Raw genomic sequence first — 22,598 nt, 5'->3', positions numbered from 1 at the left:
TACCTCACCCCAACACACACCCTGCCTTCCTCTCCCCGCCTCACATCCTCCCTTCCTCACTCTACCCCATACCCTCTCCACTTTACCTCACCCCACATACTCCTTTTCGCACCCCACCTAAAACACTCTCTACCTCACCCCACCCCACACCACCTCACTCGACCCCCACACCCTGTCTAGCTCACCCCACTCGACATTCATCCCACACTACACCCTCCCCGTCTCACCCAACTCCGCACCGTCCCCACCCATCCCCATCCCACACCCTTCCTATCTCATTGCAATTCACATCCTCTCCACCTCGACCCACCCCACATCCCTCCCCACTTCGCCTCACCCACAAATACCTCAATTCACAGAGGTTCTCGTGGTTTACTGCCCCTTAAACCCAGTCTACGTCTTACATCTTCGTCCTATGAACCCCACTAGAGATGCAGCGAAAGAAAATACAAGTTTAGTGCCTCTACGTTCCCTGATGCCTGGTGACTTATGCTGATTACTTGGATCTTCGTGTGGCTGCGTACGGCTTTAGTTCTGTGGTTGGTTCCTCATTTTGTAGGTCTTTAGGAGAGTGTTGGTGTCTAGAAACTAATGTACTGACGGAAACTCTTAAATCATTCGTCTTCGTCTCTCATTTTGTAGGTTTTCTTGTTGATCTCCCATTTTGTAAGCTGTCAAACTGATCCCAGGTGTTTTCAAGTGTTTTCTAACGGTTGGTGATGCATACAACTTTCCTGCTCGTAACTTTTCGGCGGTGTCACATGCCTCTGTTCAGTATATATACAAAGATTATAATTTCTGTTACATATTGTTGACGTTTCTTTTGTGGGTTATCATCCATTTCCTTTCTTGTGCATCATGGTAACCTTCTCTGTATATTTGTCTCACGGTTTGTCCATGTATCAGTATGGGTAGTGGATTTTGCTCCAGGATAAGCTCTTGATGGGTGGAGTCCAAATATGACAGTATGATGGCAGCCAAACAAACCCTAACACAGCTTTCCATTTATAAGTTAGGTAGGTTAGGAACTGATGAGATGGCAGGAACAGGAAGGATTAACACAGCTTTCCAGTTATAAGTCAGGTTTTAATCCTCTGACTTTAGGAACTAATGAGACGGCTGGGGCAGGAGGGGTTAATACAACTTCCCTCTTATTAGTGAGGGTTTAGTCCTCTGAGGTTAGAAACTGATAAGATGGCTGGGACAGGAAGGATTATCATCGACAAAAACGGTTATATGATAAACCAGAATCTTCCACGTCCACACCAACGTCGCGTAATAAAGATAATTAATGAGGTTGCAATGACACGAGATGAAAAAAAAATCTGTTTGTCCATCTAATCGCAAATCTCAGTTATTCTCTAATGTTATATGGGCATATGACAATGAAATTTGCTAAAACCTTAAGCTCTACTGTATTTTAAACTCGGTCATTATACAGTACTATACTTACTGCCTAGCAAAAAAAGTAAATAAATAGCAGATCAGTTTTTATTCCTTGTGAAAATAATTAATTTCAATTTGAAGGAAATCTTTGTTATTGTTTTTATTCGCCAATAATAATGGAATAAAACAAATTTAACACGAGCGAGGTGTCAGGGATTGCCAGTCCTTGGTTAATCACGTAACTACTGTATTCTATAAACCTGATTATGATGTGTGTGTGTGTGTGTGTGTGTGTGTGTGTGTGTGTGTGTGTGTGTGTGTGTGTGCGAGCGTGCGTGCGTGCGTGCGTACTGCAAAGGTTAATGGAAATTCTTCCTCTTCTTCTTTCTCCCTCTCTCTCTCTCTCTCTCTCTCTCTCTCTCTCTCTCCAATATGTATATCTATCTATCTATTTATCTATTTATATCTATCTGTCCATCTGTCTATCTATATCTGCAGAAATAGATAAATAGATACAGGAGAGAGAGAGAGAGAGAGAGAGAGAGAGAGAGGGGGGGGGGTTGCACCTCTAAATTCCGATCTCAATTACTTCATTGATGCTAGGAACAGACGATTATTTTTTTTACGGATAAGAATGGTAGCTGTGATTGTGGTGGTGGTAGTTGCGATAGTTGTGGTGATGGTGGTGGTAGCTGTTCAGGAATAGCCCTCATATGAACAAGTGTCGAGGACCGTGAGGCGCTTGTTATATAATACTTGCAGTCTTTTTGCTACCTTCAAACACTTTTATTTAGTTTAGGGTTTTCGAACAAGAGTTAGATTCCAGTATTACTTCCATTAACCCAGTCAACACGACAGCCTTTTCTGGGTTAAAAAAAAAAAAAACATCTGATGGTTGTGAGAATACTGTAACTACAAAATGCGTCTCCAGATTCAAGGGTTAAGAATATCTAGTTTGCTTGATGGGCTCACTTGAACTAATATCAACAGTTGTGCCGCTCAATTAACTGTCATGATCGGAACAACTCTAGTGTTCTATTCCAAAAAAACGTCAGACGATATTATTCAGCTGAGAGTTAAATTCTGAAATTCCACCGATGCCCTTCCAGCAGTTAATTTTTGTTTTTTTGTTGATGGCAACTGAACAAACAAGAGACACAAGCCACGCCCTTGAACAAACTCACCCACTGAAAGAGTCATGCATACTCACTCATGTGTGTGTGTGTGGACAGTGACGTCACTCCTAGCCCTCTCGACCCTTTAGCAAATTTCCAAACTATAGTCAATTTGGTCTCTCTCTCTCTCTCTCTCTCTCTCTCTCAGGAAGGTCTAGGGTAGTTTAGGCTGGTCTGCTAGGTCCACATCAACTACTTTATTCCTATGACGTATATCCACTCAGACGAAGCAAGTGAAGTTAACGCCTTCAGCACGACGGCACCTTTCGTTTTTAATTTCGCTTTTGCCAGGGGATTATGTTTACTTAATAGAGGGGCCTCCAAAAACAAGGAAATTAATGGTTTGTTTTCGATCCATTCACTACCTGCCTTTCTCTTTAGCCAAATGAAATCGTCTGGTGAGAGCAAAAAAAAAAAAAAATAAAATAAAATAAATAAGAGATGCCATCCTACTGAAGATCTAGTCGTGAATTTGAGAGACGGGATTCGCATTTATGAAGAATCTTAACTTATTTGCTAGATAAACTAGACTCCACAGATCTCTCTGTTACCAGATATAGCTTTGTTCTTCGTAGGTATTCACGTATTATCCCTCCACCCACCAGGGAGGAGGAGGCATTAAGTGACTGGTCTGTGGGTCCGTGGGTGTGTGGGTGCGTCCATAATACTTTTCTGGACGCGATATCTCCTGAATCCGTCGAAGGATTTCCACCAAACTTTTGTCAGTTAGGTCAAGGGGTTACAGGTCAAGTTCATATGGCGTCGACTTACTTTATCCTTGTGTACGCGATATCTCTGAACCCCTGGACGGATTTAAGCCAAACTTTTGTCAGTGGTACAGTATGAAGGGACGATGAGCTGATTACATCAGCAAGGTCAAGGAGGTCAAAGGTCAAGGTCATAAATTATGGCTTCGACTTATTTTGTGGGCATCATTTCTAATGAACCTCTTGATGGACTTCGACCAAACTTTGTCTGTGATACAGTACGAAGGGACGATGAACTGAATAGGTCAACAAGGTCAAGGGTCAAAGATCAAGGTCATATGGGTGTGGGCGCGATATCTCCTTAGTTCATTGACGGATTTCGACCAAATTTTTATCAGTTATACGGTATGAAGGGACACCAGTTACGTCAGCAAGGTCAAGTGGTCAAAGGTAAAGGCCATATGGATGTGGGCGCGATATTACCTGAACCCCTCGAGGGATTTCGACGAAACTATTGTCAGAGATACAGTATGAAGGGACGATGAATTGATCAGGTCAGCAAGATCAGGGGGTCAAAGGAGAGAATCATATGGGGTCTACCTAGTTTATCTTTAGTCTCACTTCAACCCACGATGAACCCTGTCATGGAGGTTGTATGTTGGGTTCGTGCACACGGCTTGGCAGTGGCATACCGAGCGACACTGAGCGTCAACAGCTCGGGACCTGAGTTCTCGGCGTTTCATTCATTCTAGCTATGTTATGAAGTGAGTGGCATCTATATGAGTGAGGACAAATTTATAGACATGCTATACTTAAGGCCAAGAAAGTTTGTATTTATGGATCCTAAGAGCCAACAGAGATCCATTCTTTTCTCCACTAATTTCTTTCGCCACAAAGAGGTTACCTGAAGTGAGTTTCTCCCTGAAGTGTAAGTTCTGCCTGAAGCAACTGCCTGAAGCGAGTGTCCCGCCTGAAGTGAGTGTCCTACCTGAAATGAGATGCCTGAAGTGCGTGTCCATCCTGAAGTGAGTGTCCTGCCTGAAGTGAGTGTCCTGCCTGAAGTGAGAGTCCATCGTGAAGTGTGTGTCCTGCCTAAAGTGAGAGTCCATCGTGAAGTGTGTGTCCTGCCTAAAGTGAGAGTCCATCGTGAAGTGTGTGTCCTGCCTGAAATAAGTGTCCTACGTGAAGTGAAATGCCTGAAGTGCGTGTCCCTCCTGAAGTAAGCGTCCGTCCTGAAGTGAGTGTCCTACCTGAAGTGAGTGTCCTACCTGAAGTGAGTGTCCTGCCTGAAGTGAGTGTCTGCCTGAAGTGAATGTCCTTCCTGAAGTGAGTGTCCTACCTGAAGTGAGTGTCCTGCCTGAAGTAAGTGACCCCTTGGAGTATTCCTCTTAATGTCTTCACCACAAGGACTTATTTCTAATCTTTATTCTTTCTCCCTCCAGACGACTATATTAATCTTAGAAGAACCACAAGATACTGACGGATTTACTAAGGTTCTAACTCTTGCAGTACGAAAGGTCTCCCCTAAAATGAATGTAATCTTCGAGAGCGAGCAAAAATATAAATAGGAGAATAAAGACGACGTCCTCAGATTGATGGACTTAAAGTGAAATTCTCTCTCTCTCTCTCTCTCTCTCTCTCTCTCTCTGTGGCCGTTTTGCTAGCTAGAACGGGTTATAAGCTGGCGATATCAAGCCATTTGTGACCTTGCCATTGCCCACCTACCCACTTGTACTGGAAAGCTGGCCCCTGAAAGAAAATGCCGGTGTATACAGTACATGAAAGTAACAGTAGTAGTAGTAGTAGTAGTAGTAGTAGTAGTAGTAGTTGTAGTAGTAGTAGTAGTAGTATTTGTAGTAGTAGTAGTAGTAGTAATAATAATAATAATAATCTATCTATCTATTGCCAGACGCCATAATCCCGTAAGGGGTGGTCATTTGATAATAATAGTAATAATAATAATTTGTGGTAGGTGAGGGCGCTCACCATCCACTCACTCAGTGTAGTGCTGCTGTCAGGTCTCTGCCTGTTCCTCTCCTTCATCCTTCTTTCCTTCCATCCTCTTTTGTCTTTCTTTCCTTAATTTTTCCTTGTTCTTCTGCCTACGGGTGACTTTACACTCCCTCTTCTGTCTTTTTTTCCTCCATTCTCTCCTCTTCCTTCTGCCTGTGGGTGACTCTACATTGACTAACAAGCCAAATGGTTTCCTGTACACCAGGAAACAATTTACTACGCTGGGTGGTAACCATACAACCAAATCTTGGCGCCTGGTGGTTTAGTGGGTATTTATTGCACTCCAATCGGATTGAGCCGGTGAAGGATTCTATCCAAGGTGTGGTTGGGGGTGATTGCTCATGTAATGCCACTCAGGGATGAGTGAGGCTGGTCACTCTCATCTTAAATGTCGGGACAAACTGCCTAGCCCCGGGCTCCTACACTCCTCATGGGGCGATGTAGGATTGGATGATAGATTGATGGATGGATAATAATAATAATAATAATAATAATAATAATAATACCAATGATAATAACGATAGCTTGAAATCTGTAATTGTCTTGCCGACAGTCACTAGTCTCTACCTACAATTTCTTACAATGACCTCGACCCCATTGGGAAGATTTGGATTTTTTTTCTCTCAGCAATGGCCAATACCAGGACACACAACCTGGGCAATTCAGATTCTTTGTGCAGGTCCTATCGAAATCTCCAGTAGACACACAAAAAAACTTATCTCATTCACAACATAATACTGAAATAACACTTTTTGACATGTCCTCCCACTCCTACCCAAAATATTGTATGCACCTCGAAGTCTTCTCCGTCGTAAGGCCAGCCAGAAGTTACACCCATACTTGAACCTCGGCGAAGATCAGATAGTCATTACTACAGCCAAAAGTTACACCCACAACTAAAAGTTACACCAGCAGCCAGAAATTACACTCGCAGAGAAAACTTACACCCACACTCGTATTTCAGCTAAGGTCACAATAACTACTAAAGCTGTGCGAAGAAAAGAACTGCCGGAGGTCAAAGTTTTCTGATTAAAACCACAAATTAACTTTAAATTGTCTCCACTGGCACTCGAGGAAGTTGAGGCACAGAACAGCAGTAGGGCGGGATTTATGAGTTAACTCCTTCACTGCGATGACGGATTTTTCATTTTATCTACGTATCTCCAGACGGATTTATTCAGCTAAGGAAATGCTTATCTAATTGCAGGGGTTTGGATAAAGCCTTCATTATTCCTACATACATAAGAGTGAGAGACTGACTAGGAGAGTGTATGAGAACGAGATGGCTGGGAGGAGAAGGAGAGAAACGAAAACGGGAGATAAGGTATGAGGGTATGTGAGGGAAGGTGGTGTGTTGTGAGGATAGAGATCATTGATGAGTAGGGATGAAAACACTTAGAGGTTCTTTTTGTCAAGGCCACTCCTCAGAGGATGTACGTTGAGGCAATAGGCTATGGTCCTTTTACACCAACTTGGCCCTTATTTTCTTAGATTTGCACCTTGTTCCACGTGGCTCAGTGGCAGAAAAAGAATGCTGCGGCTCTACAACCTATTCATAGCACTTATCCTTGACTGGAGCTGTATTTTAATTTAGTGTTACAGCTCAGCACTGGAAATGGAGAGATGACAATTTTAGACCAAGGTTGGGCAAAAGGGGTATAGTACAGATTATGGCTCTTCATAACGGGCCCTCTGAATCAATGCCATATTGTCCTTTTTGAGGCTATGAGAGTGGCTACCTTATCTGGAACCGATTCATGGACTGGAGAGACCAGATGTATAGTGAATATCTTTGTTGTCTTTGGAAGTGGATTTATTTTATTTTTTTCCAGTTAGTGCTTTGTTCTCATCATCTTCTACATCGTTATTATAGCTTTAACCTTTCTTTGTTGCGCCATGCTTATTCTTGCTGAATGTTTCATCTGTACTCATGTATACCTTTCTTTCGCTCTCTGGTCTGGAAAAAAAAATAAAACAACTGAACCATAGACTGAGGATCGTATTCCGATCGGTCAAGGAAGGTCCCTAACACTTCCTTCTTTGCGATTTACTTTTGGACGTGGCTGGTTAATATCCTCTTGCAGATTATTTACCCACAATATGAACATATTACAATGATTTATGTAACACAGTAGAGGATAGTAAAGTGTAATGACTAAAGTAAATCGCCAAGGAAAATGTATTAGGGAGCTTCCTCAACCAACGTAAATACCGGACTGAGAGAAACCATTTTCTGTCAGTGAAGTAAACCACCCATATTCAACGCTGTGTGTGTGTGTGTGTGTGTGTGTGTGTGTGTGTGTGTGTGTGTGTGTGTGTGTGTGTGTGTGTGTGTGTGTGTGTGTGAGAGAGAGAGAGAGAGAGAGAGAGAGAGAGAGATGGAAGACGGAGTGAGTGAGGAGTGAGGTGTGTGCAGTGGACTGGGCGGCATCTTTCTTAACACAATTACAGCGAAAACCACTTGGTCTTAATGGAGGAAGGAATTCAATTGGCGAAAGAGAGTGAGGTTTGAGGGGTGCAACACGGAAGACGGAAAAATCTGAAAGCAAAAATTAAGTATTCATTAAATTGTATGGAATCTTTATGAGAGTCAGAATCTCGTCATGTTTTTTTATTACAGTCACACTTCCCGCATATATTCTTTACTGTAATGAAACAAAAGCAATGGGGAGCCGAATGCTAATTGCTCGCTAAAATATGTTGTTGGCTAAGGTACAAGCTACCTACAGATCAAATTTGAAGAAAAATCGCAAAACTCTACGGAATTCCGTCACCGCATTTGAAAAAATAGCCCACTCTATATTAAAAAATATTGGGCGGCTGCTATTCGGTCGTCTCGGATCAAATCCACACCAAAAATTAATCACTTCTGTCCATCTACATAGTTGCTATATCCTGATGGTTTGATGATAGTTCATCCACAACATTTCGAAATATTTTGGGAACACACACACACACACACACACACACACACACACACACACACACACACGACGACGACGACGAAAACTACATCCCCTCACCGTGCTATAGGCGGGCGATATCTATAAATACATATTCTTAAAACATGAGAAAAATTGTAAGATGTTAGCACATATTCAGATCATTTTTGGAGAGAGAGAGAGAGAGAGAGAGAGAGAGAGAGAGAGAGAGAGAGAGAGAGAGAGAGACGTACTCATTCACTCATTCCTTTGCCAGGCTGAAGTCAACTCCCCAACTCTTCTTGCCAGCTTCAGAGGGGAGGAGGGGCGGAATAAGTGGCGAAGCTGTTGTCAGGCTGCCCACACCTGCTGCCAACACATGCTGCTTCAGAAATGGCCACCAGGTAAGTGTTGTCAGGCTGCTCGTATCTTTTACCAGAGCCACAGCTGGAGTTATGTAAGTGTTGTCAGTGTGCCCGTCCCTTTTACCAACACTTTACAGCTGGTGTAAGTGTTGTCAGTCTGGCCACACCTTTAAGCAACACTACAGATGGTGTTAAGTATGTGTTGTCAATCTGGCCACACATTTCACCAATACAACAGCTGGCGTTGTGATTGTTGTCAGTCTGGCCACACCTTTTACCAACCCTGCAGCTGGTGTTAAGTATGTGTTGTCAGTCTGGTCAGAGCTTTTACCAAACGTGCAGCTGGTGATAAGTGTTGTCATACTGGCCACACCATTGTACCTACACTATTGCATCTATACCAATATTAAGCCTTTCAGTAAGACAATTTTCTATTACACTATTCTTGCAGTGTCCTAATGATTATATTCTGCTATGGAGAAACTTTTCGAGTTGGAGGTTTTCGAAAAAGTCTTCATAAACCCTCTTCAGTGTACCATCTCTCCCCAGTCTGAATGGAATAGTCTGAAGTTAGCAAGAATAGTCAAGAAAAAAGTCTTCGTCGTATTAAAGAGATTAAGAAAGTGTTTTTAGTTTGGTCACACTTGCTGCCAACACTACAGCTTTAGAGTTGGTAGAGATGGGTGTTGTCAGCCTTCCCACACCCTCTGCCAACATTACAGCTTTAGAGTTGGCAGAGGTGGGTGTTGTCAGCCTTCCCAAGTCTCCTGCCAACACGAAAATTTTTGAGTTAAAAGGGGAGGGGTTGTCAGCCTTTCCTCACCCTCTGCCAACACTACAGCTTTAGAGTTGGCAGAAGTGGGTGTTGTCAGCTTCCTCACACCTTCTGCTAACATTACAGCTTTAGACTTGGCAGGAGTGGGTGTTATCAGCCCATCCACACCTTATGCCAACACTACAAATCAAGAGGTGTCACGGGTGGGTGTTGTCAGTCTTCTCACACTCTACCAACAGGACAGAGCTGGCAGAAGTGGGTGTTGTCAGGCCAAAATCACTACACTCCTCAGTGCTGCTTATCGAGAATGCCAACATACAGTAGTATGGGTTTTCGTTGGCTGTTGAAGGAGAATTGTTTATACACTCCAAGGGCCCTCTCATAATAACCCCCTCAGTACGAGGGAGAGAAAGGGAGGGGGAGGCCAAGGATGAGATGGAGGGATGGAGTGGAGAAGTATATGAGGGAGGGGGGTGTGAGCTGGAAGCAGGGCAGTGAAATGGCGGGGGACAGGGCGACGTGGAGGCAATTTGTTTGTGGCCACCCCGTATGGGATTAAGGCACCTGGCAATAGATAGATAGATAGATAGTACGAGCACCTCTTTACGCCCCTTCAGTATGACGACCTATTTAAACCTCTCAGTATTGTAACCTCTTTTTGCCTTCTCAATCCGATGGCGCATTTTTATTATGTTTTTGTCATTTTTCAACAATTTCATTCACCACAGGGCAGACATTTCGAGACACAGCGGTTCATTACGACCTTCATTAACCCTTTCACTAAGAGGCTGCCCTTGACACCCGAACAAAATTATCTGGAGAAAGCAAGGATGGAATAATACGTCCTCGGACTGAAAGAGTTAAAACCTTCTCATTTAACACGTTGACAGTCAAACTTTCTCTCATATATATATATATATATATATATATATATATATATATATATATATATATATATATATATATATATATATATATATATATATTGTTACGGAACAGAGAAAGATATTGTACACTTTAAGTGAGAATACTAAAAATCACTACTGTCCCGTAAAGTTCCAGGTTCAAAACAAAAGAGTTAGGTAAAATTACAAGTTAAAGTTCAATGCTCAAACCAACAACAAAACATTCAGGACTCATAAGGATAATGTAATGGCAAAAACAGGTTAAATATATGGTTAACTGCAATAGCCTCTATTAACACGAAATTAGCAAGTGTAAATTTATCTAAGTCAGCCCTGTTAAAATGAGATACCAGATAATACTCAGTGAATGCCAGATATATTATTACAGATACAAACTATTATTAATTATGGCTGACAATAAGAACCTTTTCATAAATTCCAAAAACCTTACTAGGCCCAAGAATCAACCTCATGCTACACAGTACAAGAAAAAATGCAACAACAGTTATACTCAAATTACACAGCTGCTAGATGGTTGGAGACTTCCTGAGCACTCACAATAATAATAACTGTACAGGGGAGGACAGAGATGTGAGCAAAATGAGGAGTAGATCTAAGTGGCAGTAATGCAGAGACTGAGCTCATTATATAGGGGCCGGCAGAGCTTGATACAACTTGTAAGAAGGACGCGCAAATGAAGCCATGGGGACAAAGAGTTGACAATCCTGCTCTGAACAACAGAAAGGAAGACTTACTCTACTATAACGGTAGAAGGGGGGACTGAGGCAGAACACGCTCGTGATCAAACATGCAGCATACTGTGCGTTAAAATTACACAAAGGATGATGAAATCATAGGCATTGTAACACCTCCCCACAAAGAAAAAGAAATTTACAAAGGAAATTTCTTATTACTCTAAAACAATCTGTCTAAAGTCTAGATAAGCAATCTGCAATAACATTTTCTTTCCCCTTGACATGTTGTATATCTAATGAATACTCCTGAAGAAGTAGACTCCATCTTGTCAATCTCTGATTTTTATCTTTAAACTTACTAAGGAATTTCAGTGGGTTATGATCGGTATAAATGACTATGGGGTCAAAACCAGAACACAAATAAAATGAAAAATGCTGTAAACCCAAAATCAAGGCCAAAAGCTCTTTCTCAATAGTTGAGTAGTTCTTTTGAGGTGGAGTGAACTTCTTACTGTAATAAGATACAGGGTGTTCAATACCCTGATCATCCTCTTGCAGCAAAACAGCCCCAGCTCCTGTATCACTTGCGTCAACAGCCATCTTAAAAGGCTTAGCAAAATTTGGAGTTGCGAGCACTGGCTGACTTAATAGGATAGCTTTAAGTTTGTTGAAAGAGGATTCAGTTATCGGTCCTGACAAATTTAACTCCCTTTTTCAGTAGGTCTGTAAGTGGTGATACAAGAATAGAAAAGTTAAGAACAAATCTCCTGTAATAACCTACCATTCCCAAAAATCTTTGTAGCTCTTTCCTACTTTTAGGTCTGGGAAGATCACTTATAACCTGAACCTTAGCTCCTGGTGGTGCAACATGTCCATCACCAATTACGTACCCAAGGTACTGAACTTTAGCTTGACCAAACTCACACTTTGATAAATTAGCTACAAGATTAGCCTGAACCAAACGCTCAAGAAATTTACTGACATGGCATAGGTGATCTTTCCAGTTGTCACTGAAGATTAATACATCATCAATATAAATAACACACCCTGCCAAACCCTCTGTTACAACATTCATGAGCTTCTGAAATGTGGCTGGTGCATTCTTCATACCATATGGCATTACAGAACATGCAAAAGTCTTTCCTAGTGTTACAAAACATGAGATCTCCCTAGCACGTTCAGTCATAGGTACTTGCCAGTATCCCTTTAACAAATCAAACTTACTTATGTACCTAGCCTTTCCGATCTTGTCTATGCAATCTTCCACGCGAGGGAGAGGGTAAGTGTCTGTTTTGGTTATCTGATTAACACGTCTGTAGTCGATGCAAAGCCGCTGTGACTCACCTGGCTTAGGGACTAGAGTGACAGGAGAACTCCACTCGCTCTGACAGGGCTCAATCATCTTGTGGTCCAACAGGTAGCCAAGCTCCTTCTCGATGAGAGGAACTTTCACTGGGTTCACACAGTAAGGAGGCAGTTTAATTGGCTTTGCGTCTCCAACATCGACATCATGCATCAACACAGTGGTTCTTCCTGGAGTGGCACGGAACACTTGCGGGTACTCCTGCAGTAATGCCGAAAACTCCTGCCTTTCCTCGGGAGGTAGATGAGAAAGCTTAGTCTGGAGATCATTCATGATATCAGGATTCTTCCCCAAACTATCACTCAGGCTCATGCTGCATGGGAGAACTTCTCTTGCAGACTCAGGTGGAACAGCTGCAGTGCAGACTGGATTATTTTCGTCCCGCCTGTGATATAACTTTAGCATGTTGATGTTCTTTCTACGATCTGGTGTGGCGATGACATAGTTGACATCACTGAGTTTCTTCTCCACGAAATAAGGACCACTAAACTTGGCTTGAAGAGGTTGCCCATGAACTGGTAGCAGAATCAAAACCTGATCTCCTGGCTGAAAGTGGCGTAACCTGGACTTCTTATCATACCAAGTCTTCATCTTCTCCTGAGCAGCTCCTAAATTCTCTCTCGCCAGCTGTAAAGCAGTGGACAGCCGTTCTTTGAACTTCATCACATACTCCAGCAGGTTGACGTCATCTTCCTCCGACAGCCAGCATTCCTTGAGTAACTTAAGGGGTCCTCTTACTTCATGGCCAAACAGTAGTTCAAAAGGTGAGAAGCCCAGTGATTCATTTGGAGATTCTCTTGCAGCAAACACAACGAATGGAAGACCTTTATCCCAGTCTTTCTGATGTTCCAAACAGTATTTCTTGAGCATCGATTTGAGTGTTTGATGATATCTCTCCAACGCTCCTAGAGTCTGGGGATGGTAAGCTGAAGACGTGATCTGGGTGATCCCCAACTCTTTCAGAGACTGCTTGAAAACGTTTGACATGAAATTACTTCCCCCGTCTGACTGTACCTCCTTGGGCAGACCAAACTTTGTGAAGAACCCTAGCATTTCCTTAACCTGGTTCTTTGCTGAGATATTTCTAAGTGGAATGGCTTCAGGATAACGAGTAGCCATATCAATCAGGGTCAACACATAAGAAAATCCTGAAGAAGTCTTAGGAAGAGGGCCCACAATATCCACCAACACACGGGTGAATGGCGCCTCAAAAGGAGGAATGGGAACTAGAGGTGCAACCTCTTCGGTCTGATTTCACTTCCCCACAACTTGATAGGTGTGACAAGACTTACAATACCAGGAAACATCCCTGAAGATACCTGGCCAGTAGAAGTGTTTCAAAATGCGTGCCACAGTCTTCCTCACTCCAAGGTGTCCTGCCAAACTGGAATCATGAGCCACTCTAATGATATCCTGCCTACAAACACGAGGGATGACAACTTGATGTACAACCTCCCATTCACAGTCGGCTGATGCTGTTGGGGGTCTCCACTTCCTCATAAGTACTCCTGACTTTATATAATAACAAGTAGAAGCACCAGCTGCCTCTTCCTCACTGCAAGCAGAGTTAGCTAGACCTTTCAACTCAGGGTCAGCAACCTGCAACTCAACCAACTCTTGACGAGACAAATTATCAACACTACGGGGTACTGCCTCATCTGGTGAGTGGTCCAAATTAGCAAGAAAAGTGTCAGCTAGGATAACATCATCATCATCATTATCCTCTAAATCACCAGTAACTTTAGACTTAGCCCTAGTGACAGCACATGCAGGGAACACATCAGGGACATCACAATCCTGGGTCGCAGCCACCGGCTCACCAGACAACTGAGGAGCTGGACACACTTGACTTCCACCAATATCATTTCCAAGTAAGAAAGTTACACCTGACATTGGGAGTGTCTCAACCAACCCAACCATAACGGAACCATTAACAAAACCAGACTCTAAATTCACTCTGCACAGAGGGACAGAGAAGTAATTATTCCCTACACCTTGTAAGATTACAGTTTCATCAGAGGAATTAACATTAGAGCCTAGAACACTGGTCAGCATAAGGGATTGGCAAGCACCTGTATCACGATATATTTTAACTGATTTCCTGTCATTACTGTCCAGAGGACTGACAAAACCATCAGACAGGAAATTAGCACATGAACTCTTGAGAGTGTCACCCACGTTACTGCTCAAAAGAGGAGCTCCATCATGAGAATTTAAGTTACCCCTCAAAGCAGGTTCAGTTAACTCAGTTAAAGAATTATGGGAACTCTCAAGGGTGGACACTAGACCAATTGACTGAATATTTAAAGACTCCTTTTTGTTCACATCACGTTGTCTCCTGAAACATTTCTCCATAGTATGACCAAGCTTACTACAATAAGTACATTTACTTTTCTGAAATCTAGAGGTGAAGCTGGTATTTACTTCCTGAGAAACATCATCTTTATTCTCTTTCCTGTTACCTGTACTCTGAGTAGAGGTAACGCACTTACTCTCAGATATCCCTTTTCTTTAGAATATCTCTTGTGAGAGAGAACATATTCATCAGCTAAAACTGCAGCATCAGACAAATTATCTATTCTTCTCTCATCAAGATATAGGCTTACATCTTTATAAATACACCTCTTGAAGTCCTCCAGCAAAATCATCTGCTTAAATTTACCAAAATCAGAATCCACATTCTTAGAATATAACCACTGCTCTAACAGATCTTTGATTTTTGCATACTCAACATGGGATTGCTTATCTTGCTTATATGTTGTCCTAAATTTTACTCTATAGGCTTCAGGAACAAGCTCATAGGCCTTAAGAATCAAGCTTTTAACTACATCATAATTATCAGATTGATCTTGAGGCAAAGATGCATAAGTTACTTGAGCTTTACCGGTGAGAACAGTTTGAAGGAGTACTGGCCAATACTTTTTGGGCCAATTAAAACCTGTAGCTACCCTCTCAAACAACTGAAAATACTTTGTTAAATCAGATTCATTAAAAGGAGGGACAAGTTTAACATTTTTAGCCACATCAAAATCATCAGAGCTAGATGATCCAGTTCCACCTTGTTTCATGCGATACTCATGGTCTGCCTGAATCCTGGCAAGTTCAACTTGTGCCTGAAACTCAGCCTCCTTAGCACGAGCCTGAAACTCAGCCTCCTTAGCACGAGCCTGAAACTCAGCCTCCTTAGCATTTGCCTGAAATTCAGCCTCCTTAGCACGGGCCTCCTGCAGGGCTAGCTGTAACTTAGCTAATTCAATCTGCGTTTGCTCATTTCGAGGAGTTACATTATACAAGCTTTCATTAATCATGCCAACAATTTGATCTTTAGAATGATGAAAGTGAACTGCAATTCCCAATTGTTGAGCAACAAGCTTAAGTTCATTCTTTGTTCTGTTTTCTACATCACACACTGTTTGCACATTTGACAAAAAATCTTTGGCTTCATCAAGTGTAGTAATAGTAGACATCATGAATAAATCACAGTCACATAATATCAAGCAATATCCTTATGATATTATCCTGAATATCCTGATAAGAGGTCGCCAAATTTATGTTACGGAACAGAGAAAGATAATGTACACTTTAAGTGAGAATACTAAAAATCACTACTGTCCCGTAAAGTTCCAGGTTCAAAACAAAAGAGTTAGGTAAAATTACAAGTTAAAGTTCAATGCTCAAACCAACAACAAAACATTCAGGACTCATAAGGATAATGTAATGACAAAAACAGGTTAAATATATGGTTAACTGCAATAGCCTCTATTAACACGAAATTAGCAAGTGTAAATTTATCTAAGTCAGCCCTGTTAAAATGAGATACCAGATAATACTCAGTGAATGCCAGATATATTATTACAGATACAAACTATTATTAATGATGGCTGACAATAAGAACCTTTACAAAAATTCCAAAAACCTTACTAGGCCCAAGAATCAACCTCACGCTACACAGTACAAGAAAAAATGCAACAACAGTTATACTCAAATTACACACAGCTGCTAGATGGTTGGAGACTTCCTGAGCACTCGCAATAATAATAACTGTACAGGGGAGGACAGAGATGTGAGCAAAATGAGGAGTAGATCTAGGTGGCAATAATGCAGAGACTGAGCTCATTATATAGGGGCCAGCAGAGCTTGATACAACTTGTAAGAAGGACGCGCAAATGAAGCCATGGGGACAAAGAGTTGACAATCCTGCTCTGAACAACAGAAAGGACGACTTACTTTACTATAACGGTAGAAGGGGGGACTGAGGCAGAACACGCTCGTGATCAAACATGCAGCATACTGTGCGTTAAAATTACACAAAGGATGGTGAAATCATAGGCTATGTAACAATATATATATATATATATATATATATATATATATATATATATATATATATATATATATATATATATATATATAAATCAGTCTGGTACATTCCAAAATAAAGATTCTAGAGGTACCAATACCCAGGAAAAGGTTACGAGGGATAGTTTTAAAAGCCATTAACTGCTATAATTCAGTCACTTTAACCTGGCCCAATTTTCATCCCTTAGCAGCTTCTTACACGTAGCTCAGTGGCAGAGAAAGACAATGCTGTGGCTTTACGTTCTTTTTATTACACTTCTTCGTGACTTGCATCGTATTCTAGTGCTAATGTATTGTTATAACTCAACATTCAAGACTGAGGGACGATAATTCAAGGCCAAAGTAAAGTGAAAGGAGTATAGTATATTTCGCACCTGAACTATTTCTTTCTGTGTTAGCTTGAATAAAATTCCCAATCCCAGCAGCAGCAACGAAAATGTTAAAGATGGGAGATGAAAGGAAAGTGCAAAATCTCGTCATGGCCAGTTTTCCACGTGCATAACTACATTTTTGGCACAAGATAAAATTAATCGTATTTTTCTGTAAATCTTTCCCCAGTCTATCTGTCTATCTATCTGTCTATTGCCAGACGCCTTAATCCTGTAAGTGGTCGCAAAGAAATTGCCTCCATGTCGTCCTGTCCCCCGCCATTTAGTCACTGCCCTATTCCCAGCTCACACCCCCCTCTCTCGTATACCTCTTCCCTCCATCCCTCCATCTCATCCTTGGCCTCCCCATCCCTCTCTCCCCCTCCACTTCACTCACATACACTCTCCTCGTCAGTCTCTCGCTCTCCATCCTCTCCACATGGCCAAACCACCTCAATGTGTTTCTCCTAACCCTTCCCCAGTGCTATAGTATTTTAAGAGACTGATCATTATTAACCCTTTTAGTACGAGAGGAACCCATTATGCTAAAAAAAAAGATACATAGGTAAGTAGGTAAATGGATTAATAAGCAAATAATGAAATCGTAATCGCAGCCCAGGTAAAAACAAACCCATCATTATACTGGAAAAGTTAATTGAGAAATATTGTGATATATGAGGTAAATAATATAATCAGTGGGAAAGACTTGTAGATTGCTAAGCTGCAGGCGTGAGTTTTAGAGTAAGCTTTTGTAATTAATGGAAGACACAATCGTTTCTTCTGTGTGTATTTTGGTGCTGTGGTGGTGCTGTGGTGGTGCTGTGGTGATGTTGTGGTGATGGTGTGGTGGCGCTGTGGTGATGGTGTGGTAGCGCTGTGGTGGTGCTGTGGTGGTGCTGTGGTGATGTTGTGGTGATGCTGTGGTGGTGCTGTGGTGATGTTGTAGTGATGCTGTGGTGATGCTGTGGTATTGCTGTGGTGATGTTGTGATGATGCTGTGGTGTTGCTGTGGTGATATTGTGGTGATGCTGTGGTGGTGCTGTGATGATGCTGTGGTGATGTTGTGGTGATGCAGCGGCGATGCTGAGGTGATGCTGTGGTGATGCTCTGGTGGTGCTGTGGTGATGCTGTGGTGATGTTTTAGTGATGTTGTGGTGATGCTGTGGTGGTGGTGTGGTGATGCCGTGGTGGTGGTGTGGTGGTGCTGTGGCGATGCTTTGGCGATGCTGTGGTGGATCTGGTGTGTTCTTAATTCACCCTTTTTATATAACTAAATGTCTACAGGATTCAGCTAAATTACATTCTATTATCTTTCGTTACTTTACCAAACATTTCTTTTAGTTTAGGGATATTTTTAACCTACCTAACTTCCCCTGGGAAATGGAGTTAGGAGCCTATCGCTACCTCCTGGCAAATATTTTTCCCTACATATATATATCAGCTCGTATGTTATTCAATTTCCGGTTGTGATCGACTGCTGGCTGCCGTGTGGTGGTGTGGTGTGGTGTGGTGCCGTACTGCCGTGTGGTGCCGTGCTGCCGTGTGATGCTGGACTGCCGTGTGATGCTGGACTGCTTTGTGGTGATGTGATGCCCTGTGGTGCCTTGCCATGGTGCCGCGTGACTCTCGCTGATGTGTGGTACCGTGTGATGCCGTACCCTGCTGCTGTCTGGTGGTGTGGTGTGGTGTGATGCCTTACCCTGCTGCTGCGTGGTGGTGTGGTGGTGCGGTGGCGTGAAGGCGACTGCCCTAACACGTGGGATGGATGGCAGTGTTGGCCTGCCGCCCCTCCCGACACAGTGGTACATCGACCTTGTCCAGCCTACAGCTACTACGACAAGGAGCCATCATGCACAAGTAGGTTTACAGTTTTTCAAGTAATAACCATCTACCTATCTACCTACCTATCTATTTATCTATCTTGCTATTAATTTATCTATCTGTCTATCTATCTATGTGCATCGTCCCTGCCCCACCTACACCTACTACGACAAGGAATCATGATGCACAGGTATATTTACTTTTTGTCTTTTAATAACCATTTCTCTCTCTCTCTCTCTCTCTCTCTCTCTCTCTCTCTCTCTATGTGCATCATTCCTGCCCCATCTACAGCTGCTACGACAAGGAACCATGATGCACAAGTAGGTTTCACATTTTTTCTAGTAATAACGATCAACCTATCAATCTCTCTCTCTCTCTCTCTCTCTTTGTGCGTCCCCCCTGCCCCGCGTACGGCTACTAAGACAAAGAGCCATCCTGTTCAAGTATTTACATATTCTTAAGTCATGTATTTTAACATTTGTGGTCAATAAATCATGTGTCCATCTATCCATCTATTCATCTATCTCTCTACCAGTCCATTTACCCCATTTCAGTCCGGGTGATGTCCTTGGCAGTTTGTTCTTGCTCATACCAGATACATTTATTCAGTTTCAGAAAGGCCTCTCATCATGAAGGGGTTTATGTAGGCACTGAAATGAATAACCCCTCCAGTATGACAATTCCTTCCTCAGTTAAATAAAATCAGTAAAATAATTAGATGGGAAGAATAATACCAAAAGACGTCCCGGGTTTATCAATCACCATAGTTCTATGTGACCACGTAAATAAGCCCATCAGAGGTTTCACTTGTGCTACATAAAAGGTCTTGATGTTAGCCAGAAATAAATGAAAATAGAGGTTCGCAGGCTAAAAGAGATTCTGGGATATTCAGACAGTGTGATCTTTCGTAAAGAGATTAAAAGAGTCGGGTGTCAGAGAGAGAGAGAGAGAGAGAGAGAGAGAGAGAGAGAGAGAGAGAGAGAGAGAGAGAGAGAGAGAGAGAGAGAGAAATAAAACCTCCTCAGGCTACAGCGGTTAAGCCTATGAAAATACTGATAACTTATTATTCTTAACTTACAGTAAATATAAATCTTGCTGGATCTTGCCGTAGAGCACAATATTAGACTTACAATCATTGTTAAGAGGACACTGTTCATTAAAACTAGTATAAGCTTGCCGGCGGGTAAAGGTCCCAAAACAACTAAACCCTTTTTCCTCTAATTTGGCCTAAAATTCCCATCACTCCATCTTATAAGCTGGGTTGTTACAAGACATTAGCACTGGAATATGATGTCTGTTGCGTAGAAGTGCCATGGAAAGGATACAGAGCCCTAGCATCGACTTCTGCAATTGAGCCACACGAAATAAGCTACAAAAGACGAAAATCTGGGCCAAGTAAAGGTAAAAAGATTATAGTAAAGTTTCCATCCACTCACATCCGTTTTATAATATTTGTGTATCAATGTTAGACGCGTGATCAAACTTAAAATTAAATAGAACGCCGAGACCTCAGACCCCGAACTGTCGGCGCATAGAGTCGCTCGGTGTGCCTCCGTCAAGCCTTGCACACGGACTCGCCATACGACGTCCGTGACCGGGTTCATTGTGGGTTGAAATGAAACTAAAGATGAATTAAGTCGACCCCATATGACCTTGACTTTTGACCCCTTGATCTTGCTGACCTAAACAGTTCATCGTCTCTTTATACTGTATCACTGACGAAAGTTAGGTCAAAATCCGTCAAGGGGCTTAGGAGATATCACCCCTACAAGGTTAACTAAGTCGACACCATATGACCCATGCCTTTGACCCCTTGTTGAAGGTGGTCTAATCAGTTCATCATCTTTTCATGCTGCATCACTGATAAAAGTTTGATGGAAACCCGTCGAAGGGCTCAAGATAAATTGCACCCACAAGAGTGTTTCGGAAGCAAGGACACAAGCACGCACCCACGCACGCACGTACGGACCCATGCACTCACGCACGTACACACCCACCCATGCAAATACTCACTCGCGCAAACACCCACGAGTGCTAGGACGGACAGACCAATCACTTAATGTCTCCTTCACTGTATGTGGGTGGAGACATAACAATCAGATTCCACTAATTGCTCTACGGATTATCCCAACGGCTTTCACAACACGTCGTCCCACTTCGTTCCAATTTCCTATATTTCATTCACATACGTACCGCTCACCGAGATAAACAAACCGTCATGATTCGAAGTCTATGGGAGGTATTCTCGTGTGTTTAGGAAGCTTACCAACACTTTCTCCTTACCGATTTAGTTTTAATTCTGCTCAGTTACTATATTCTTGTGTGCTATTCATGCAATCTATGTCGATGATAAAAAAGAAGTAAAAAATAAGGACATCCATGGGTAGTTTGGAAAATAAATAATCAAGAGGTGTTTGAAAGGCGCATTGACTGATGAGAATACGAGCCTGTCACTCTGTCCTTTCACTATAACGACCTCCTCCCTTCGCTCCCTCTCCAAACAATCCCTGAACCCTCTCTTATCCTCTTTTTTTTATCTTTTTTATCTTGCAATTCCTTTTCTCCATATAATCAAACTGCTCATACTGAAGCACACACTGGTCTGCTCTCTCCCTCTCTCTCTCTCTCTCTCTCTCTCTCTCTCTCTCTCTCTCTCTCTCATACTGTGCCTAGTACCACAGCATTTTCTTCTTTCTTCTCGCTCTTCCTATTCAATACAAGGTGACACCGGGCTGAAATAGTGCCAGGCGTGCGGACACGGTTAGTCTGGGAGTCTGATAATGATTCACGAATTGCTTCATAACAGTGCCTATGTGTTCCGTCCGTGAGACTGAGTTGTGGTTCAAGTGAGTAAGCCTCTCATAATGAGGTGGCCTGTGTGCACTGGCCTGACCCACCTCGAGTAAGAGGGACAAAGAATTTAGAAATCCCGATAGTAGAGTCGGCCAAGCTTCCGAGTTCATTACTTTGCTTTGTATTAAGTTTATGCCGCGGGAAATTCGATACAAAGATTCGAACCAGTCCCAGATGAAGAGGAGTGGGGTGCACTCAAATGACTACTCTCCATTTCAGACCCTATGAGGCATCGTTTTTTGCAAATATGTTCTAAACAAACAGTTTGATCAATATGACATTTTGGCACAGCTTGTTTGACACCGTCCCCTAATTTATGGCACTACAGTGCATTGCCAAGTATGTTTCATTAAGGAGTTTACTCTTGGCTTTGAAGGCGAAGCTGGCAAGAGCCGAGTAGACATTCGGGCAGGGGAAGACGGGAGTGGAAGGCGAGGTGGTGGAATGATACTTGTCACAACTACGTCACGTAAAACCTTCCCCTGTCCAAATGTCTACTCGGCTCTTGTCAGCTTCGCCTTCAAAACCAAGAGTAAACTCCTTAATGAAACATACTTGGCAATGAACTGTAGTGCCATAAATTAGGGGACGGTGTCAAACAAGCTGTGCCAAAATGTCATATTGATCCAACTGTGTCTTTAGAACATATTTACGAAAAACGATGCCTCATAGGGTTTGAAATGGATAGTAACATCCCGCATATACAGTATATCAGTATTATACCAGAAGGCCATGCTGTATTTTGAAATAGTGCCCTTAATTCCAAGGTAACCTCGGTAGGTAGGTTGGTGATATGGTGAGGCTAGAGTCTTCTACTGACCCTGAACACAAGCAAACACTAACATCTCTCTTACACCATACATCAGCACCATACCAGAACACCATATTTTGA

General features: G+C 42.4%; 1 protein-coding gene across 1 annotated transcript in view; it reads left to right on the top strand.

Moving 5' to 3' along the window:
- LOC145408267 (uncharacterized) overlaps positions 1 to 22,598 on the top strand; it is an 80,068-nt gene that overhangs the window by 19,321 nt on the left and 38,149 nt on the right. The window contains exons 5-6 of the mRNA XM_080279035.1: positions 8,480 to 8,606; positions 18,773 to 18,889. Coding sequence (XP_080135161.1) covers positions 8,480 to 8,606; positions 18,773 to 18,889 — 244 coding nt within the window. The remainder of the gene's footprint in view (positions 1 to 8,479; positions 8,607 to 18,772; positions 18,890 to 22,598) is intronic.

The sequence above is a fragment of the Coenobita brevimanus genome, chromosome 76, assembly GCF_032717465.1.
Source record: "Coenobita brevimanus isolate Jiangsu-jjx chromosome 76, ASM3271746v2, whole genome shotgun sequence".
Lineage (NCBI taxonomy): Eukaryota > Metazoa > Arthropoda > Malacostraca > Decapoda > Coenobitidae > Coenobita > Coenobita brevimanus.
The sequence above is the reverse complement of the archived record's forward strand: the minus strand, read 5'-3'. Positions and strand labels throughout refer to the sequence as shown.